The sequence below is a fragment of the Metopolophium dirhodum genome, chromosome 3, assembly GCF_019925205.1.
Source record: "Metopolophium dirhodum isolate CAU chromosome 3, ASM1992520v1, whole genome shotgun sequence".
Classification (NCBI taxonomy): Eukaryota; Metazoa; Arthropoda; class Insecta; order Hemiptera; family Aphididae; genus Metopolophium; species Metopolophium dirhodum.
Genome location: NC_083562.1, coordinates 4,866,081 through 4,882,815, shown reverse-complemented (window position 1 = coordinate 4,882,815; position 16,735 = coordinate 4,866,081). Strand labels below are relative to the sequence as shown.

Sequence of the window (16,735 nt, the reverse complement as noted above, 5' to 3'; positions counted from 1 at the left end):
CACATTAAAAGCACTGTGCCCCCCCCCCACCGGGATTCCCTGTCGCGCCTGGGCCTCTCAACGCACCGCACCACCTCGCTTTTATGTTGCCGTGTGCTTGTTGAAGGCGGACGGTGGTCGGGGGTGCACAATATGTCCCTTGAACTATTTATTGTATTACATTCATTATTTTTATGTGTTATTTATTAATTATTATATTATATCATAATAATTACGAACCTTATGTTCATTGAATTATTTTTTTTGTATGTTCATTCTACCCCAACAGGGAGTTAGAATATTATTTATAGCTGGTATATTAAAAAAAAAAAAAAAATTGTGAACCATTGACTCGGCCGTTGGGTCTAAACATCTGATCATGATCGGCACGGCCTCAGATGACATCACCAGCGTCCAGTTCCGGCTCTCGACTCAGGTCTTTTGTGAGATGGTTCTCACGGCGGGGAGGATGTTCGAACGCGGAACGGGCTTGCCGCCAAAAGCATGGACGCTAAAAGTCGCGTTCCATATCGAAGCTCCTACGCTTTCCCCCTCCGCAATCCCGCGCCGCCGTCAACGGCCGGCGAGCCGGCTATCGGCCGTCGCGCACTGGAGTCTTTTATTGTCTTTTTCCAACGGCTGAACGAAGCGCAACGTTCGCGCTGTCGTTCCCGTGTGTGTTGCGAAAACCTCATGTGAACACGAGGTGCCTGAACCCGAACTGTGATCAGCGGCCACGACGGTACCTAGTACCTACTTCCGAAAACCACGAGCCATTATCGTCGAGCGACGAGCCGAAGATTTGTCCGCCGTCGCCGTTCCGGCGAGGGACCGATATTGGTCGTCACCAAGGATCGCAGCCGCCGAGCCACGCAGTCGCCCTAGCCAGGTCCATATGTTTAGTCCCACGTGTCAGTGGGCTGATTTAAAATTATAATTATTGTTCGCCAGCTATGGTAAATTAGTTTTAAGTTATTATTATTATTTTGGGCGCCCGCTAATCTAATTATTATTATTTACCTACAAATACATGTGTTTCCGCCCACTGAATTTGTCTTGACCGACTTATTGAGTAACCAGATCCCGTTCCAGCTTTCAGCACATTACGCAAGTCGTTTGCCGACAACCGCCCAACTTGTAGGATCGGTAACGGCGTGTACAATAAAATATGTAAATAATGAATTACATATACTAATTATGTATAAACTTAGGTACATGCCTATAATGATGTATAAAATATATCAATATTACCAGAGGATAGAATATTATTGATACATTAAGGCGAAAAAAGGCATTTAATTTATATAAAAAGCAATTCATAAATATACTACAAAATAAAATAGTTGACATTTATCAAACACTTTCAAATGCACACACGTTTAAGTTTATGCTATTTTGTATAAATAGATTACCTTTTTCTTTAACCAGGTTTGTCCTAAGAATTAGTTGAAAACAATTTTAAAAATTAACTTACTTGAGTTACACCAGTTAATTTAATGCAAAATAAACTAGTTTGTAATAATAAAAAAATTGACGATGTATTTTGACAAGCTGTCTTCAGAAAAACGGTTACAGTTCAGGCTTAAAATATTTTATAAATGGAAAAGGAAAATCTACGTATTACGAAAATATCTTAATCTTAAAAAGACATTTATAAGTAAAAGTGCAAAATAAAGCAAAAAAAATAATGCATACATCGTCTAAGAAATTAAATGAAACACATTTTTGTATAAAAATATTTTTCTATTATGATTAATAAAAGAAAGACATTTGCCTTCAAATCTGAACCCTATTAATGATGATATATAATATGATTCCAAATTATAACTTTGTAGGTACTATACTTATAGATTGTAAGTACCATAACCTTCCATAGATTTGATTTTATATTATGAACGAATTTCCTTATGTTTTTAAATATTAAATAGTTTAAAAAAAATCCAAAATATTTTGAACATTTTAATGTATTGAAGTTTATTTTTTAGAGTTACACCAAAAGCAAAAATGAATTTTTCTTAAACTGGATTTGCTGAAAAATCTTAGTTTTTCCTTAATTGTTAATGTTTTGAAAATGTCTGGGAATTTCTTACTTTTGACCCTCCAAAGTACTAATTAGATTCTTTTCAATACCAGAAATGATGAAGTAGAAAAACTGTTAAGCATTTTAACTGTACCAAAATGTAATGACACAACATTAAAATAAAATAATTAAAAACACATTAATGTAAGATTAATACAATCATCGCTCCAATCAGAATCTAAAATAGGTACCTTCAATACTTACTTAATACTTATATTTTTTTCTTTAACTGATACTGTAAGTACATCATGCATAATTTATTGTACCTAAAATCTTTGTTAATCAATTGCCTCCAAATTATGTATCTGAACTTGAACTGATATTATGATTTAAGCCTAATACCTAGAACCCAACCTGTTCCAAGTTGTATTTTAATAAACATTTAATATCTTATTATAACATCCATTTATTAAAGATCATATTTCAAAGTTTCATCCAGTATCGTTAAAGTCTATGGATCAGAAATTAGGTACCTCATCTTGGCACATAATACATTATACAATATAACTAAACACATATATGAATAACTCTTAATTTTCAATAGCTATGTTACAGTTACTAAAAAATATATGTTTACAAGAATTACAATTAAATGTATTTTTTTGTTTCTTATAGTCAGCAAAAGAGGGTTTCCAAGTTCTAGAAAAACTAGGATATCAATTTATAACATGGACTACCTACTCAATTAAAACACCATACACTGAATAGGTTGAGTCATATAGAGTTGATACATTTAACGGCCAACGAAGGGCCCGGGATCAGCTAGTATTTAATTTATAGATTTACAAGAAATGGCTTAAAGATATAATAATAATAATAATAATAGCCTATATCAGTGGTGTTCTGAAATTTTGTAAAATTGTATTTATTACTTTCATAATATTTTGTGCTATACATATATGCATTGATCAATATATTAAACAATATAAAAACTTATATAAATACTGTTTTATTATATGGCGGTGTTACACAAAAATCTTATAACATATAAAATGTTACATACATTATTATTTATTATATACCAAAATATTATTACTTTTTTGAGATGTTGACCATAATTAATGTAAAAATATAAATTACAATTAAGTAGGTAAACGTGGTGTGTGAAGACAATTATTATTGAATTAACCAAGAGTGTTATACAGTAAACAAATTAACATATTATAGTCATAGTTGTCTATCATAAAGTACTGTTTAGACATATACTATATATTAATAATACAAAATATTATATTATTATATATTCATCATTAGTGATTGACTACCTGTGTTACATAATTAAACATATCATACATTATTATATTAGTATAAAGGTATATCAATTACATTAATAGTTTAATGTAATTTAATTAGTTATTACTTATTATGTTAGAAATATAAATGTTTTTTGTTAATGAAGCGAGAGACTAACAATACGACAATTTACAGAATCGATATCTTAATATGTTATAAATAATACACAATACTTTGGTACAATATAAAACTCAATTAAGTTTAAAAAAAATTTTATCTGGACGATTATACCAAATAAATATATATCATATTAATATATACTTAGAACTAGAAATAAATCAGCTTGAATACAACAATTCAGTCATTAGTATTAATTTTCTGTGTATATTAGATATGCATTAAATTGGTATGATAGGCAGTAATTTGTTTTGAATTCCACAATATATAACTTGAGCAATATATATACGAGATAAATATTTCAATTTTAATGACATTGAACATAAAAATTAACGTATAATGATTTATTTCCATTGTTAAATGTACAAATAATGAATGTAAGATTATATGTAAGATTGTTTTTTTAAGTTCAATAAGTTGATATAATAATTGAAATTCGGCGGCCATTGATATTGTGATAATGTAATTTGTTGTTTATTTCAAGTCAAACTGATATGATATATTTCATCCATGATAGTGATACTAACAGTCTTTTTTTCTAGTCTAGTGATATAAACCGTTTTTATTTACTGTATGGTAAATAGCACGCTCTTAGAAGATAAAGTTGGACAACTTCCCACCCTCCTGCCAATTACTATATTTCCGCTTAATGAGGCAAAAACATTTCCCATATTGCCGCAAAAGCGCTGCCGGTTAGAGTTATTTTGAGGTTAAGAACAATATTTATATGGCATTCGGGGTTATTTTTATGAACTATATTATTATATTATTTTCTCCGAACATATAAACTAGTTGATTTATAATAAACTAGCTAGTTTATATGGTCGAAGGTTATTTTAATCTTGTATAATACTATAATGCCATAACCTCAAAAAAAGTCTGCGGGGCAGCGCTCAATTGTACAGCGGCCAAATTTTGAAATTGATTTGCCTCACTAAGCTGAATGCTGATAATGTATAGTTGTCCGACCTTATCTTCTAAGACCGTGGTTAGTAGTAAACAATTTTAATTTATAACCTCAAAATAACGATGAAAATGTTCTTTTAGTAAGCGGTTTGCTAATGTGTGTTCCTATTTTATTTTTTTAATTATTTCGTTTTTTGTCATGGAAACTTAGTTAGTGTTTAGAAATCCGGGACACCAAAATTCATGAAAATTAGGTAATTATCTAGTAAGTTTATAATTACATAGGTATTTGTATATAACTTTTAGATATAAATAATATTCAAATGAATCAATTAGATAGGCCATCTTTATTTTATTAACATTTAAAATTCAAATAAATATAATAATACAATTTCCAGCCGTTAAGATAAATATACTAATCTAGGTAGATTTTACTGATTTATTATTTTTCTTTATTTTTGTCGTCCAAGGAGACATTATATTTTTCAGTGCTATGTACTTTCTTCAGTAATGTAGGATTTTTTATTGTTTCATTGTAAAATTCAATGCAACTCAAGCCATATTTTTTTGTTACCAGACAACATTCTATTGTTTTAGTATCCATTTGATTTCGAACGTCAGTCCAAGTAGTTGTCATTAAAGAAAATACTCGCCCTATTGATGCGTTTGACCTCGGTAAACAAAATGCAAACTCTACAACCATTGCAAGATTTGATACATTTACATCTTTTTCTTCAAATTTATTTAATATTTGTACCCATTTTTGTTGATCACTCATCAAAGTATTCATCTTCATTAACTTCAAATTATTTTGATAACATCATTATTGTATTTTTAGCATTATTCCATGTTACTCCATTGTATTTTTGTTTGTTTAGTGCAATCAATTTAATTCAACCATTAGTGCCTGGTTAGGTAATGTCCACTTTTGAATATACGATATACATAAATCGTAAAACTTTTGACAATTTATATCAAATTCTTTTTTGACTAAATAACCCTCTTCTTCATTAAAATCAATCATTATCTCCACTTCAGTATTAATATAATCTTCATTCTTTCTGTTTTTTAAGTTATTTAATAAACTATTTAATATATCAATTGATTCAAATGCCGAAATTTTTTCCCCTTCAATTTTTTGAATATAGTGATTGAACAGTAAAAGCATACTTTGTATTCATTTCATATATTGAGCATTGACGTTTTGAAAGGAGTCGACCAATATCTTAGGACTCAAATCTTGTAACCGTATCGTAATTAAAATAAGGTTTTTTCAAGATAAAAAAATAATGTAGTTAAAGATAGTAGGTTGACTAAATTTAGAAAACGATTATAACTGTGATTGTCATACATTCCGACGTTCATTATCGAAATAATTTACGATTAGGATTTGTTCAAAATAAAGTCGATAACAGAGTAAGCAAAAAAATACCAATTTTAATTTCCGGGACATTAATATGCAAAAGTCCAAAACCGGTACAAACCTGGGTCCCGAGGACTTCGTCCGGGATGCCTGGACATGGCATCCTAAGCCGCGTAATTTCCCGGGAAATCCTGGACGAATGGCCACCCTATCATGTACCAAGTTTATTACTAAGTTTATAAGTCAATGCGTGGATAGAAATATAGAATACTTTCACCCAAAAATAAAATATTCTTAATGAAGAAAAATAATTTTACTAATTTTTGTCATATTTTTATTCTTCCATAATAATTAGCGTTGGTGCGGATGACGGTAAATATTATAATGCTAAATTATCATTGGTAATACTATCAACTAATAAATTATCCAGCGTGAATGAGCACCTGTATAAGTGTAACCATTTACTGTGTAAGTATCTACATTATTTTGTAATAAATGTATCTCTTTATCATTATTTAGTTAATAGTAGGTAAATTAAAATTGAATGTGGAACCTCATTATATAATAATGACAAACTCAATGTCTTCTATGTACCTAGGTATAAAATGAAACATATTTATTCATATCTTTTGTAAAATTATCAGTTTTATTCAACTGTAAAATTATAACACAATCTTTAGTGTTGCAAAAAATATTTTTAAAAAGTATTTATGTAATTATTAAAATATTTTAAAATACTAGGTATCCAAATACTATAAATATAGAAGTATTTGAAATAATCTTCATATCCAAAAAAAAAAAAAATTTTATTTAGTTCTAAAATAATTTGTTATGGTCAAAAAAAATTTTATTGCATTTTAAAAACATAGTTGCACCAATGCACCACAACAATGAACTTTAATCTACAGAGAGTTATATTAATTTATAGCTATATTATGTATTTGAATATCCCATATTGTTGTCGATGATAAACGATAAGTTTTTTAAAGAGTTAAATAATTATAAAGTATAATAAGCTGGTAAGAAGAAGCTTTTTGCATTTATATTTTGATGTTGACTTAATAAGCTAATACTGGTACCAATGTACCGTTTCAATTGTCATCAACATAAACTGTTTCATGGAGAAAAAAAACTTTTAATTAAGTCATATTTCGACGAAAACCGATATTGAATTGTCCATAAATGATAAATATATAATATAATATTGTAATAAAGCTGAAGCTTAACCATGACGTCATAGGCTTTTTTATTAAACAAGAAATTATAAATAGAAATAAATTAAGAATCAAAAGAATAAAAAAGTATTAAACGGTTTAAATACTTCAAAATAAATAGTATTTAAAAAGTATTCAGTACAGAAAAATGTATTTGACATACTTTTACTTTTACTCAAATATTTTACAACACTGACAATCTTACATAGCCTTCTTACTTCTTCTTTCATCATAACCTTTTGCTTTAACATTATAACAATATAATATTATATATTTATCATTAATTATGCCTTACAGACAATTTGGTATCGGTATTCGTTGATTTGAGGTTTTTTCTCCAGAAGACATTTTATTGTTGACGAAGATTGTAAAGATACATCTGTAGTCAGTTTCACTATTAGCGTAAGTCAATAACAAAATATATATGTAAAAAGCTTCTGCTTAAAGGCTATTATACTTAATAGTTTATAGTTTATAATAATTTAATTATACAAAATTATTATTCCTAATTATAAGTACCTACTACCTATCTATTTACCAAGAAAATTGTTATCAATAATTATCATTATCCAATATTATGAGATATCCAAATACATATAGCTTTAAATTATTGTATAACTCTGTAGAGAAAAGTTCATAGTTGCGGTACAACTAACATGTCTGATAAGAATTTTAATTGTTGAACGGAACAAGTTTTTAAAAAGCAATAAACAATCTTTTGTTATAACAAATTATTTCACAAATTATTATTTTTTGTACCTATTTCAAATTTTTTTCAAAAGTATTAGAGTATTACTCAAATACTTTATTATTTATAGTATTTGGGTGGTATTTTAAATACTTTAATTTAAGAGTATTTGAGTAATGACTTAAATACTTTTAAGTAAATACTATTTTTTTTGTTATAACTTATTCTTCATAATATACTTTATTGCTGTTATAAATTTGTCCTTGGTAATTAGATAATTGTACAAACACGATGAAAATGTATTTAAAAAATATATTAAAACACCAAATACTGACTCGATATTCAATATTAAATACATATCAGTGTTTTCCTTTTATTTGTGGCAGTCCAAATAAAAATTTTTAGAAAAAGAATATGTACAAATACCCTTCTTACAAGTTGGTCATAGCAATTGAAAGGTTTGATAATATAAGGTACCTAATATTGTTATGGTTCATGTTCACAGTATTTAATTGAAAAACAAACAATAGAGGACGTAATATGGAACCATTAGGAATAACTACTGATGATTGCGGGATAAATTCCAAGTGAGCAAAAACATTGTAATTAGTTGGGTTCGGATTTGAAGGCAAATGCCTTACTTTTATTAATGGTATAACTCGAGTCAGTTAATTTTTAATATTGTTTTTTACTAATTCTTAAGGCATACCTGGTTAAAGAAAAAGGTTATTTATTTATACAAAATAGCATAAAAGTGCTTTTTAAAGTGTTTAAAAAGTGTTCACTATTTTATTTTGTAGTATATTTATGAATTGTCATTTTCTATAAATTAAATGCCTTTTTTTACATTTTAAATGCTTTTTTTACTGATTATATTGCCTTCAAATCCGTTCCCTAGTAATAAGTGTGTCATTAATAAATTAATTTTTAACCTACATTTTAAAACTAATTGTTTTATTAATTTATGTATTTATCATTAAATTTGTGCAATGTATCTGATTTATACATAAGTAACCCATTAAAACATACTGATAAAAAAATCAATTTTTTTAGGTATAATGATAAAATACACAAATTGTCTTCAATCCCACTCAATAGACATGACGATCAAGTATGTAACGGAATTATTAAACAGGAAAATATTGATGAACAAGACGTATTTAATGGAATCATCAAAGAGGAAATTATTGAAGAAATAGACCATGACAATGATAGTCGATCATTTCAAAAAGGGTATGAATTAAATTAGTATTAATTAATATTAAATTTGCTGACACAATTTTAATTTTTGTCAATTTTTTTTAAACATGATGTTTAACCTATTAAGAGATGGTTTATAAAAATGAACAAAAAAAAAATGGTTGGCAAGCGATTCACTGTATTGGATGATATGTTAAATTTGAATTCAACAATATAAAATCATTGTATTTATTCGAAAATGATACTGAGTGTTGACAGTTCGTCAGCCAATTAGTTTATTTATGATGACCAGAGTTGAGTTTCCAATGTGACATATTAATTTTTATACAATAGGCTGCAGTTATTTAAAAAATATTGTTTCCGTGTGCGTGCGATAGCAACTTTTGTCCCGTGGGTTCAAGTCCGCCGATCTCGACAATACCTTCCAGTGCGGTGAACGCCCACACGCTCCCCTCTATCGTCTCCATGGTCTGGGCCATGCCGACTGATACCGTGTGTAGGAATATCGGCCAATTAATTTAGATAATCTCCACATGCTCACTCTGTCACCCTTACTCCCACTGTCTCTGTCACCCGTCATCTTTGTGTGCATTTGTGGCTGACCAAGCAGACTGACGACACTTTATTTTTAAATGCTGTTTCACAAACATGATGGAGGAGTAGACCCCTGTTTCACCGTTGGGCCAAAAAATAAATAGCTTAGCTTATCGTGCAGGTAGCAGGACCCTTTTAGCTGAATACTTTCCACGAAGCGAAATGCCATATAATATGACCGAGCTCAATCAGACGGGTACACTGATACATATATATAATATACATATACACACACACATATATATATAAATATATATATAACAATACATACATATCTTAATTCTTATACAACTACTAAATGAAATGGGTTTATAACAGCGTATAATGTCCCTCCTCCTCGTTTTTAAATTGTTAGTTAATATTGTTGTATATCTATCCTAGTATATTTTAAATTATATTATGTGTGCCGCAACCTTGTAAAAGGGTTCAGCCCGTAAAGATTAATAAATAAATAAATAAATACATTCATCTATCCGTTTAGTATCTAAAATAAGAAATTGATTTTGTTATAAACTGTTATTCATAAAAAATTCCTGTTTATCTTTCATTCTTTTGTCCAATTATTTGATAATAACAAGGAATTTTAAATTTCAACTCCAAAATAAAAAAGGCTCATTTTAGCACCAAAAAAAAAACTGTAGTGGAACAATATTATTTTGACTACTTATCATTGTACACATCCACAAAAAAATGCTATGAATATTGTTAAGTATATTTGAATATATTATATATCATATTTTAAAATACATATATTTATATATTAATATTATTTAATTATAAGTGTTCGTCCATATTATGTACTTACAATTAATAAAATATTTTGAAAAAACTTATAACAATTTGGTTATATGGTGCACCCTCATTCATAATTAAAAAATCCATACTATGTATTAAAAGTTATTTTCCTTTATTTGACAAAGGTCAACATTTTTAAAATACTTAATTTTTTTTTTTAGAACTAAAACTGAAAAGAATATTAACACAATTGATACCGAAATAAAAACTGAAGTAAATTGTATTGACTGTTTTGAATTTGAAGGAACAGTTTTAAGCGAAAGCAATTCTGCAGATTGCATTACTTGTATAAATTTGGACTTGACATCAAACTGCGTAAGGAAAAATCCATTGGATAATACAGCGTCCAAATTAACAAAGAGTACAAGGACATACACAGGTGAAAAATCGTATAAATGTGATAACTGTGATCAAGTGTTTTCCCATAAATCAAGTTTAATAATCCATGCAAGGAAACATACCGGTGAAAAGCCGTATAAATGTGATGAATGTGATCGAGCTTTTCCCCTGAAATCAAGTTTAATAAGGCATACAAGGACACACACCGGCGAAAAGCCGTATAAATGTGATATATGTGATCAAGCGTTTTCCCAGAAATCAAATTTAACAATGCATACAAGGACACACACCAGCGAAAAGCCATATAAATCTGATAACTGTGATCAAGTGTTTTCCGATAAATCAAGTTTAATAATCCATGCAAGGAAACATACCGGTGAAAAGCCGCATAAATGTGATGAATGTGATCGAGCTTTTCCCGTGAAATCAAGTTTAATAAGGCATACAAGGACACACACCGGCGAAAAGCCGTATAAATGTGATAACTGTGATCAAGCGTTTTCCCAGAAATCAAGTTTAATAAATCATTTCATGACACATACGGGCGAAAAGCCGTATAAATGTGATAACTGTGATAATGCGTTTTCTCAGAAATCAAGTTTAACAAAGCATACAAGGACACATACCGGCGAAAAGCCGTATAAATGTGATAACTGTGATCAAGCGTTTTCCCATAAATCAAGTTTAACAAAGCATACAAGGACACATACCGGCGAAAAGCCGTATAAATGTGGTAACTGTGATAAAGCGTTTTCTCGAAAATCAAGTTTAATAAATCATTTCAGGACACATACGGGCGAAAAGCCGTATAAATGTGATGAATGTGATCGAGCTTTTTCTCTTAAAAACAATTTAAAACGGCATACAATGAGACATAACAGATAAATACCGTATAAACGTGATATCTGTTACCAATGGTTTCCTCTTCGAACACATTTATATCAATCAAGACATATAAAAATAATTTTTTTGCCTTACAGTTTATTTTATAATTTAAATAACATAAAAATGATTTCTTTATCATCAATATAATATAACATTAGTTACTACGATAGTAAATAATAACCAATTATTACAATACCAAATTAACAAAAAAGACACACTCCATAGTCTGATATCATCAAACATTTTACGTAATAATAAACAGTGAATTCATAGACTACTTCCACATCTATACAGACGCTTCTTAAACAGCAAATGAAACCGGCTTCATCATGACACATACCGAAGATGACAGTCTCCATAAAATCGTCCCTTTCTCCAGCATATCTACTGCAGAAACTTTCGCGGTACTCGAAGCTATAATTATCTCATTCTCCAAAAACCACAATAATGTCCTCATCTTAAGCGACATTTTAGCGGAATCATCTTAATTACCATCGTACATACAAAATGCAACTAGCCTGAAGCATTCAGAATTCAATCCTTACAAACCACAAAACTATCAAACTATTCGAACTCATGTGGGTTTCATCACAGACTTTATCAAGATAACCGGGCTTACAGCGAACATCTAGAACAATGGATCGACGAAACCTCACAATAATAATTAAATAAATCTTTAAAAAAAAAATTGTTGAAAATTGAATGTATTGAATTTATGGACACGATTGTCGTCTTTTTGAAGCCTTCAATAAATAATAAAAAAAAAAAAACAAAATATTTTCATATTATCATTAGTTTTCTTCAATTTAGTCATTATTAAAGTATCATTATTTTAGTTATCTAACTGTTGATCCTTATAGTGCTTGGTATTATAGTGGTAAGTATCCTTGCCTGTCACGCAGGAGACCGCTTATACAGCATAAAAATATTTTCGAACTATGGTGAATTATTTTCAGGATAATTATGTAGTTCTCAAAATATTTTAAAAAGTTGTGTAAATAATTAGGAAATATTTTAGTTGTATTCTTTGTCCAAATGTTCATGTATATAAAAATATTTATTATTTTATAATTTTAAAACATTCACAAAATGTAATCATGTCCCCAAGGCTGTGTGGCGGGGTTCGATTCCCCACCGGGGAGCTAATTTGAGACGGGCTGTCATTGATGTGGTGTGTCCTTCCATGACAATCTGGTCGTGATTGTGGTGTGGTGGTGAAAGAAGTATACAAAACGATTTATATAGTTTATTCAAACGACTAAATGCTTTATTGATTTGAAACTTTCAACGCCTACTCAGGCGATTTTTTTTACAGAAATATTTGAACCGTTAATAACATACATCAGTTGAGCTTTAACCTTTTCCCAAGTAACAACAAGTATTCACATTATATACTTCCCGTCTTTCTTTTCTAATAGTAATAAATCAATTTCTATATTATATTATACTTGTGATTCTTTCTTTATTTTTATTACTATGCCCAAGGTCAATTTTTCAGATAAATTGGACCAGATCATTAAATCTATAACTAAAATTAAAATTACACAGAATAAACTTATCATCTCAGTAAAAATGGTTACATTGATTGTCCTGAATCACTTAGTTTTATAAATGTCCCCCAAAGGCAAACTAGACATTTTTATACATTTCAAAATCAATTGCACAAAACTAACTATATATTGAATGCACCATTTAATAGATCCACCAAATAAGCTAACGATACTCAAATTGATATTTTTAACTTTTACTTCAACAGATCGCGGGATTTACCCGGCGTTGTTAAGTTATCGGACATGAGGGATTGACTAAGTACAATATGTATTATTTTGATCTATTCGTACTTGATATATTGCATACAAAACAAATTATATTGTACAGACTTGTTAGGGGTGGTCGCGAACAATAGGGGAATAATGTTTACATATAAATAATAATATAACAATAATATGAGTGGCAGACAGTGGCGCAAATAGGAAAAATGTTTAGGGGGGGGGGGGGGGGGGGCTCAAGCCCCAACACATTTTTTTTAAATTATAATTTATAGGTACATACTTTTAAGAATGGTATCTGTATTTATTGAATTCTAAAAGTAGTTTAGTATCATACATAGTACATTTATATATATATATATATAATATTATAATAACATTAAATATTTATTCAAATAAATAGAGATATTTAATGTAATTATATACGCATCTCGGTTTTTTCAAAAATATTTAATATGTCTTCATTATTGATAGGAATGTCCTTTTCTTTATTCATAATACTTAAATTGCCGAACCTATCTTGATTCATACAAGTACGCAACCATGTTTTTATACGTCGCATAGTAGAAAATGATCTCTCACAGGTCGCTGTACTTACTGTACTAAAATTTGGAAATACTTTACCATCATATAATGTCAAATGCTGTTTTCTTTCCTCTAAACTAGAGTTTTCACCCAGAATGTTTTTTAAAACAGACATTTCAGACATCAGTGACTGATTACAAATTCCAAATAAATCCTGAGAAAATATTAAACATAAGTTAAATGCTTGAAAAATAATAATGTATTTTACATGTACCTTGTAATGATTAATTAAAAATGAAGAACCTTCAAAATTCAATTTTAGTAAGTTATCTACTGAAGAGGCATTCTTCTGAAAATTTTGTTTTTAAAATATTTATCATTGTATCTAATATACAATAATAAGCTTTCTTTTTCCAATAGTTTTTTTTCGTTTCTACAATATTTGCAGTATGATCATCACTAGCACTGGTTGTTGACAAACAAACAAAATCTTTAAGTAGAGATGGTTCTTTTCGTAATCTTTTCTTTGATACAGCTATAACCAAATAAATAAATAATCATAAAGTATAAATTAATTCAGTATTTTTATCTTGTTTATATCCAAAGGAATTTCAAGATAAATTTCATGTTTAGTGCTAAATTCAAGCATTTCATTCCGAAGTGTATTATAATGTTGTTCAGAATCACGAGGCATTCTTCAGAAAATTTTGTTTTTAAAATATTTATCATTGTATCTAATATCTTGTTTCACTTAACTGAACTAAATATTTTTTTTTCAAACCAAGTTGATTTTGAATTTCGTTGAACTTTTTATTTTTTGAAGGATATGAGAAATGTACGTAGATAGCTTCTAGTCCATTAAATAATTTTCTAAGATCCTAAATAAACAAAATAAGGTTTTAATTATTATAAATTATTTATTGGTACTAAGTAATAAAACATTTTTTAAAAAAATAATAAATAATAGGATTACTTTTAAATATCTGCATGTGTCCACAATCACTAAATTTAATTTGTGTGCCATACAATGAATGTATATAGCGTATGGATAAATTTGCTTAAGTTTAGTTTGGATACCTCCTTTCTGACCAGACATTACATTTGCTCCGTCAAAAGATTGGCCAACAATTGGAATATCAGATAGATTACAAAAATGTAAAAAGTCGATAATAGATGAATATAATGCATCAGCATTTTGACTATATGATACATCAACAAATCCTACAAAACTTTCTTTCACTTCTAAATTGTTTGTAAAACGGATACAGATGGATATTTGCTCTTCTTTATGAGATCTGTATTCAAACACATTGATTTATTATTTTAAACTGTTACAAAATAACTAAGCATCATTCTTAAAAATATTTATTTTTATTTGCCTGGCTTCATCACATGAAATGGAAAACATGCCACACTTTTTAACTTCAGAAACAATATTATCTCTCACATATGAAGCACAAATATTTATTAAATCATTTTGAATGGCCCAGCTAGTATGGTAGAGTTGAAAATATATTTTTTCTCAAACTCAATATGATGTTTTGAAAACAACATGCATAGCTCTTTAAAATTACCTTAAATAAGAAATTAAAATATTATACTTAATTTTTAAAGGTAAACAAATCATTAAAATCACAAATAATATTATTTGTTTATCCTTACCTTTATTTAAAGCATCTTCATTTTTACGATGACCCCTAAATGGAAGACCCTGCCGTTCAAGAAATATAACAATGTCAATTAAACATTTAATATACTGCCGATTTTTGTCAATGTGCTCCTTGTTGGCTGTTGATAATTTGGGGATGATACTACCTTGTTTTAAAGAATTTTTATATTCTAACCATCTTGACATACAATTAATGTGATTAAATGTTGAAGCGTGCAAACTTAGTTTTGATTTTTTGGTCTTTGAATCTCTTGATCCACAAATCTATAGATGATTAGATAAAATATTGTGTAAAATATATTGTAATTATTATAATTATGCCTATAAATTTACCTTGTAAGTAGGTAAGGTCAGGTGGGGTAACAGCGACGGGGTTTTGCAAAATCTCAGTTTAATGGAACAACACCATATTACTGTATTCTTACGTGGAACATAGTTTTTTATCATCCATTAATGAACGTATCAAAAATTCAAATTTGTATTCAAAAAAGTGTTTCGATAATTTTTTAGTTGAAAAAAAATAATTCAAAAAAAATAAAAGTGTCGCACTTTCCCTGCTACCGGGGTAAGTGTAAAACCGGTACTTTTAATACAGCTGTATACAAGCTATTCCTTGGCCGAGGCAAGTGCCATAAACTAATGAAAATCTTCAAAGAAATTCCGTTGAAAGAATTCAATTATTTTAATTTTATCAAGATTTGACAGACCATCAGTTTTTTTTAATTTATAGCTAATACCAGAGGCGGTTTGAAATTTTTCAGTTGGTGGTTCAAGAATAGTTAAAACCACCCACCCACCCACCAAAAAGTCACACTGCAAAACCTTACTTAATTTTATCATTTTTATTTTTTACTATTATTATTTATACTAAAATTTGCTAATTTTGATAGTTGATATATTAAGTACCGAATTCTAAATAGCCAAGTAAGCAACTTGATATTACAAACCTAAAGATATAAGATAAAATTAGTTTAATTTAGTATTCTAGTGGACAGCATGTTGCATGATTAATTAACTTTAAATTAATCATGGGGCATTGTATTTCATTGTTTTCTTTAATAAGTAGGTAGGTATATACTTAACATTTTTTTTTTTATTAAAACATTTTAATACAATTAATGAAAGTCAATATACTTACATCATTTTTTAAGTGTAAACAATACATAAATGCTTTTTGCAAAACACTGGAAGTTGAAGCAAATTTATTAATAGCATCTTCAATTGATACTTCTATATCAGGGTTACAAGAAATTAACATTAAATTATCTAACCTTTTTTCTCCAACAGTAGAGCGTAATTTTGTTTTAATGAGTTTAAGC

General features: G+C 28.7%; 1 protein-coding gene across 2 annotated transcripts; it reads left to right on the top strand.

Moving 5' to 3' along the window:
* The first annotated feature begins 6,167 nt into the window (after positions 1 to 6,167).
* Positions 6,168 to 11,533, top strand: LOC132940291 (zinc finger protein 415-like). 2 transcript variants are annotated; one of them, XM_061007799.1, is made up of 4 exons: positions 6,168 to 6,206; positions 8,146 to 8,227; positions 8,694 to 8,873; positions 10,391 to 11,533. In XM_061007799.1, exons 2-4 carry the CDS (start codon positions 8,181 to 8,183, stop codon positions 11,451 to 11,453), a joined length of 1,290 nt encoding a protein of 429 aa, XP_060863782.1. In that variant the 5' UTR covers positions 6,168 to 6,206; positions 8,146 to 8,180; the 3' UTR covers positions 11,454 to 11,533. The 2 variants fall into 2 exon arrangements, with proteins under 2 accessions (XP_060863782.1, XP_060863781.1); XM_061007798.1 differs by lacking the exon at positions 6,168 to 6,206 and adding an exon at positions 7,261 to 7,354.
* Positions 11,534 to 16,735: the final 5,202 nt, after the last annotated feature.

What these genes read in the sequence shown, in the direction of transcription:
- LOC132940291 (XM_061007799.1), top strand. Translation starts at nt 8,181, where the DNA reads ATGGAACCATTAGGAATAACTACTGATGATTGCGGGATAAATTCCAA. An exon ending in GATTGCGGGATAAATTCCAA is followed by an intron (nt 8,228 to 8,693) that starts GTGAGCAAAAAC and finishes CAATTTTTTTAG; the next exon opens with GTATAATGATAAAATACACA. An exon ending in AGTCGATCATTTCAAAAAGG is followed by an intron (nt 8,874 to 10,390) that starts GTATGAATTAAA and finishes TTTTTTTTTTAG; the next exon opens with AACTAAAACTGAAAAGAATA.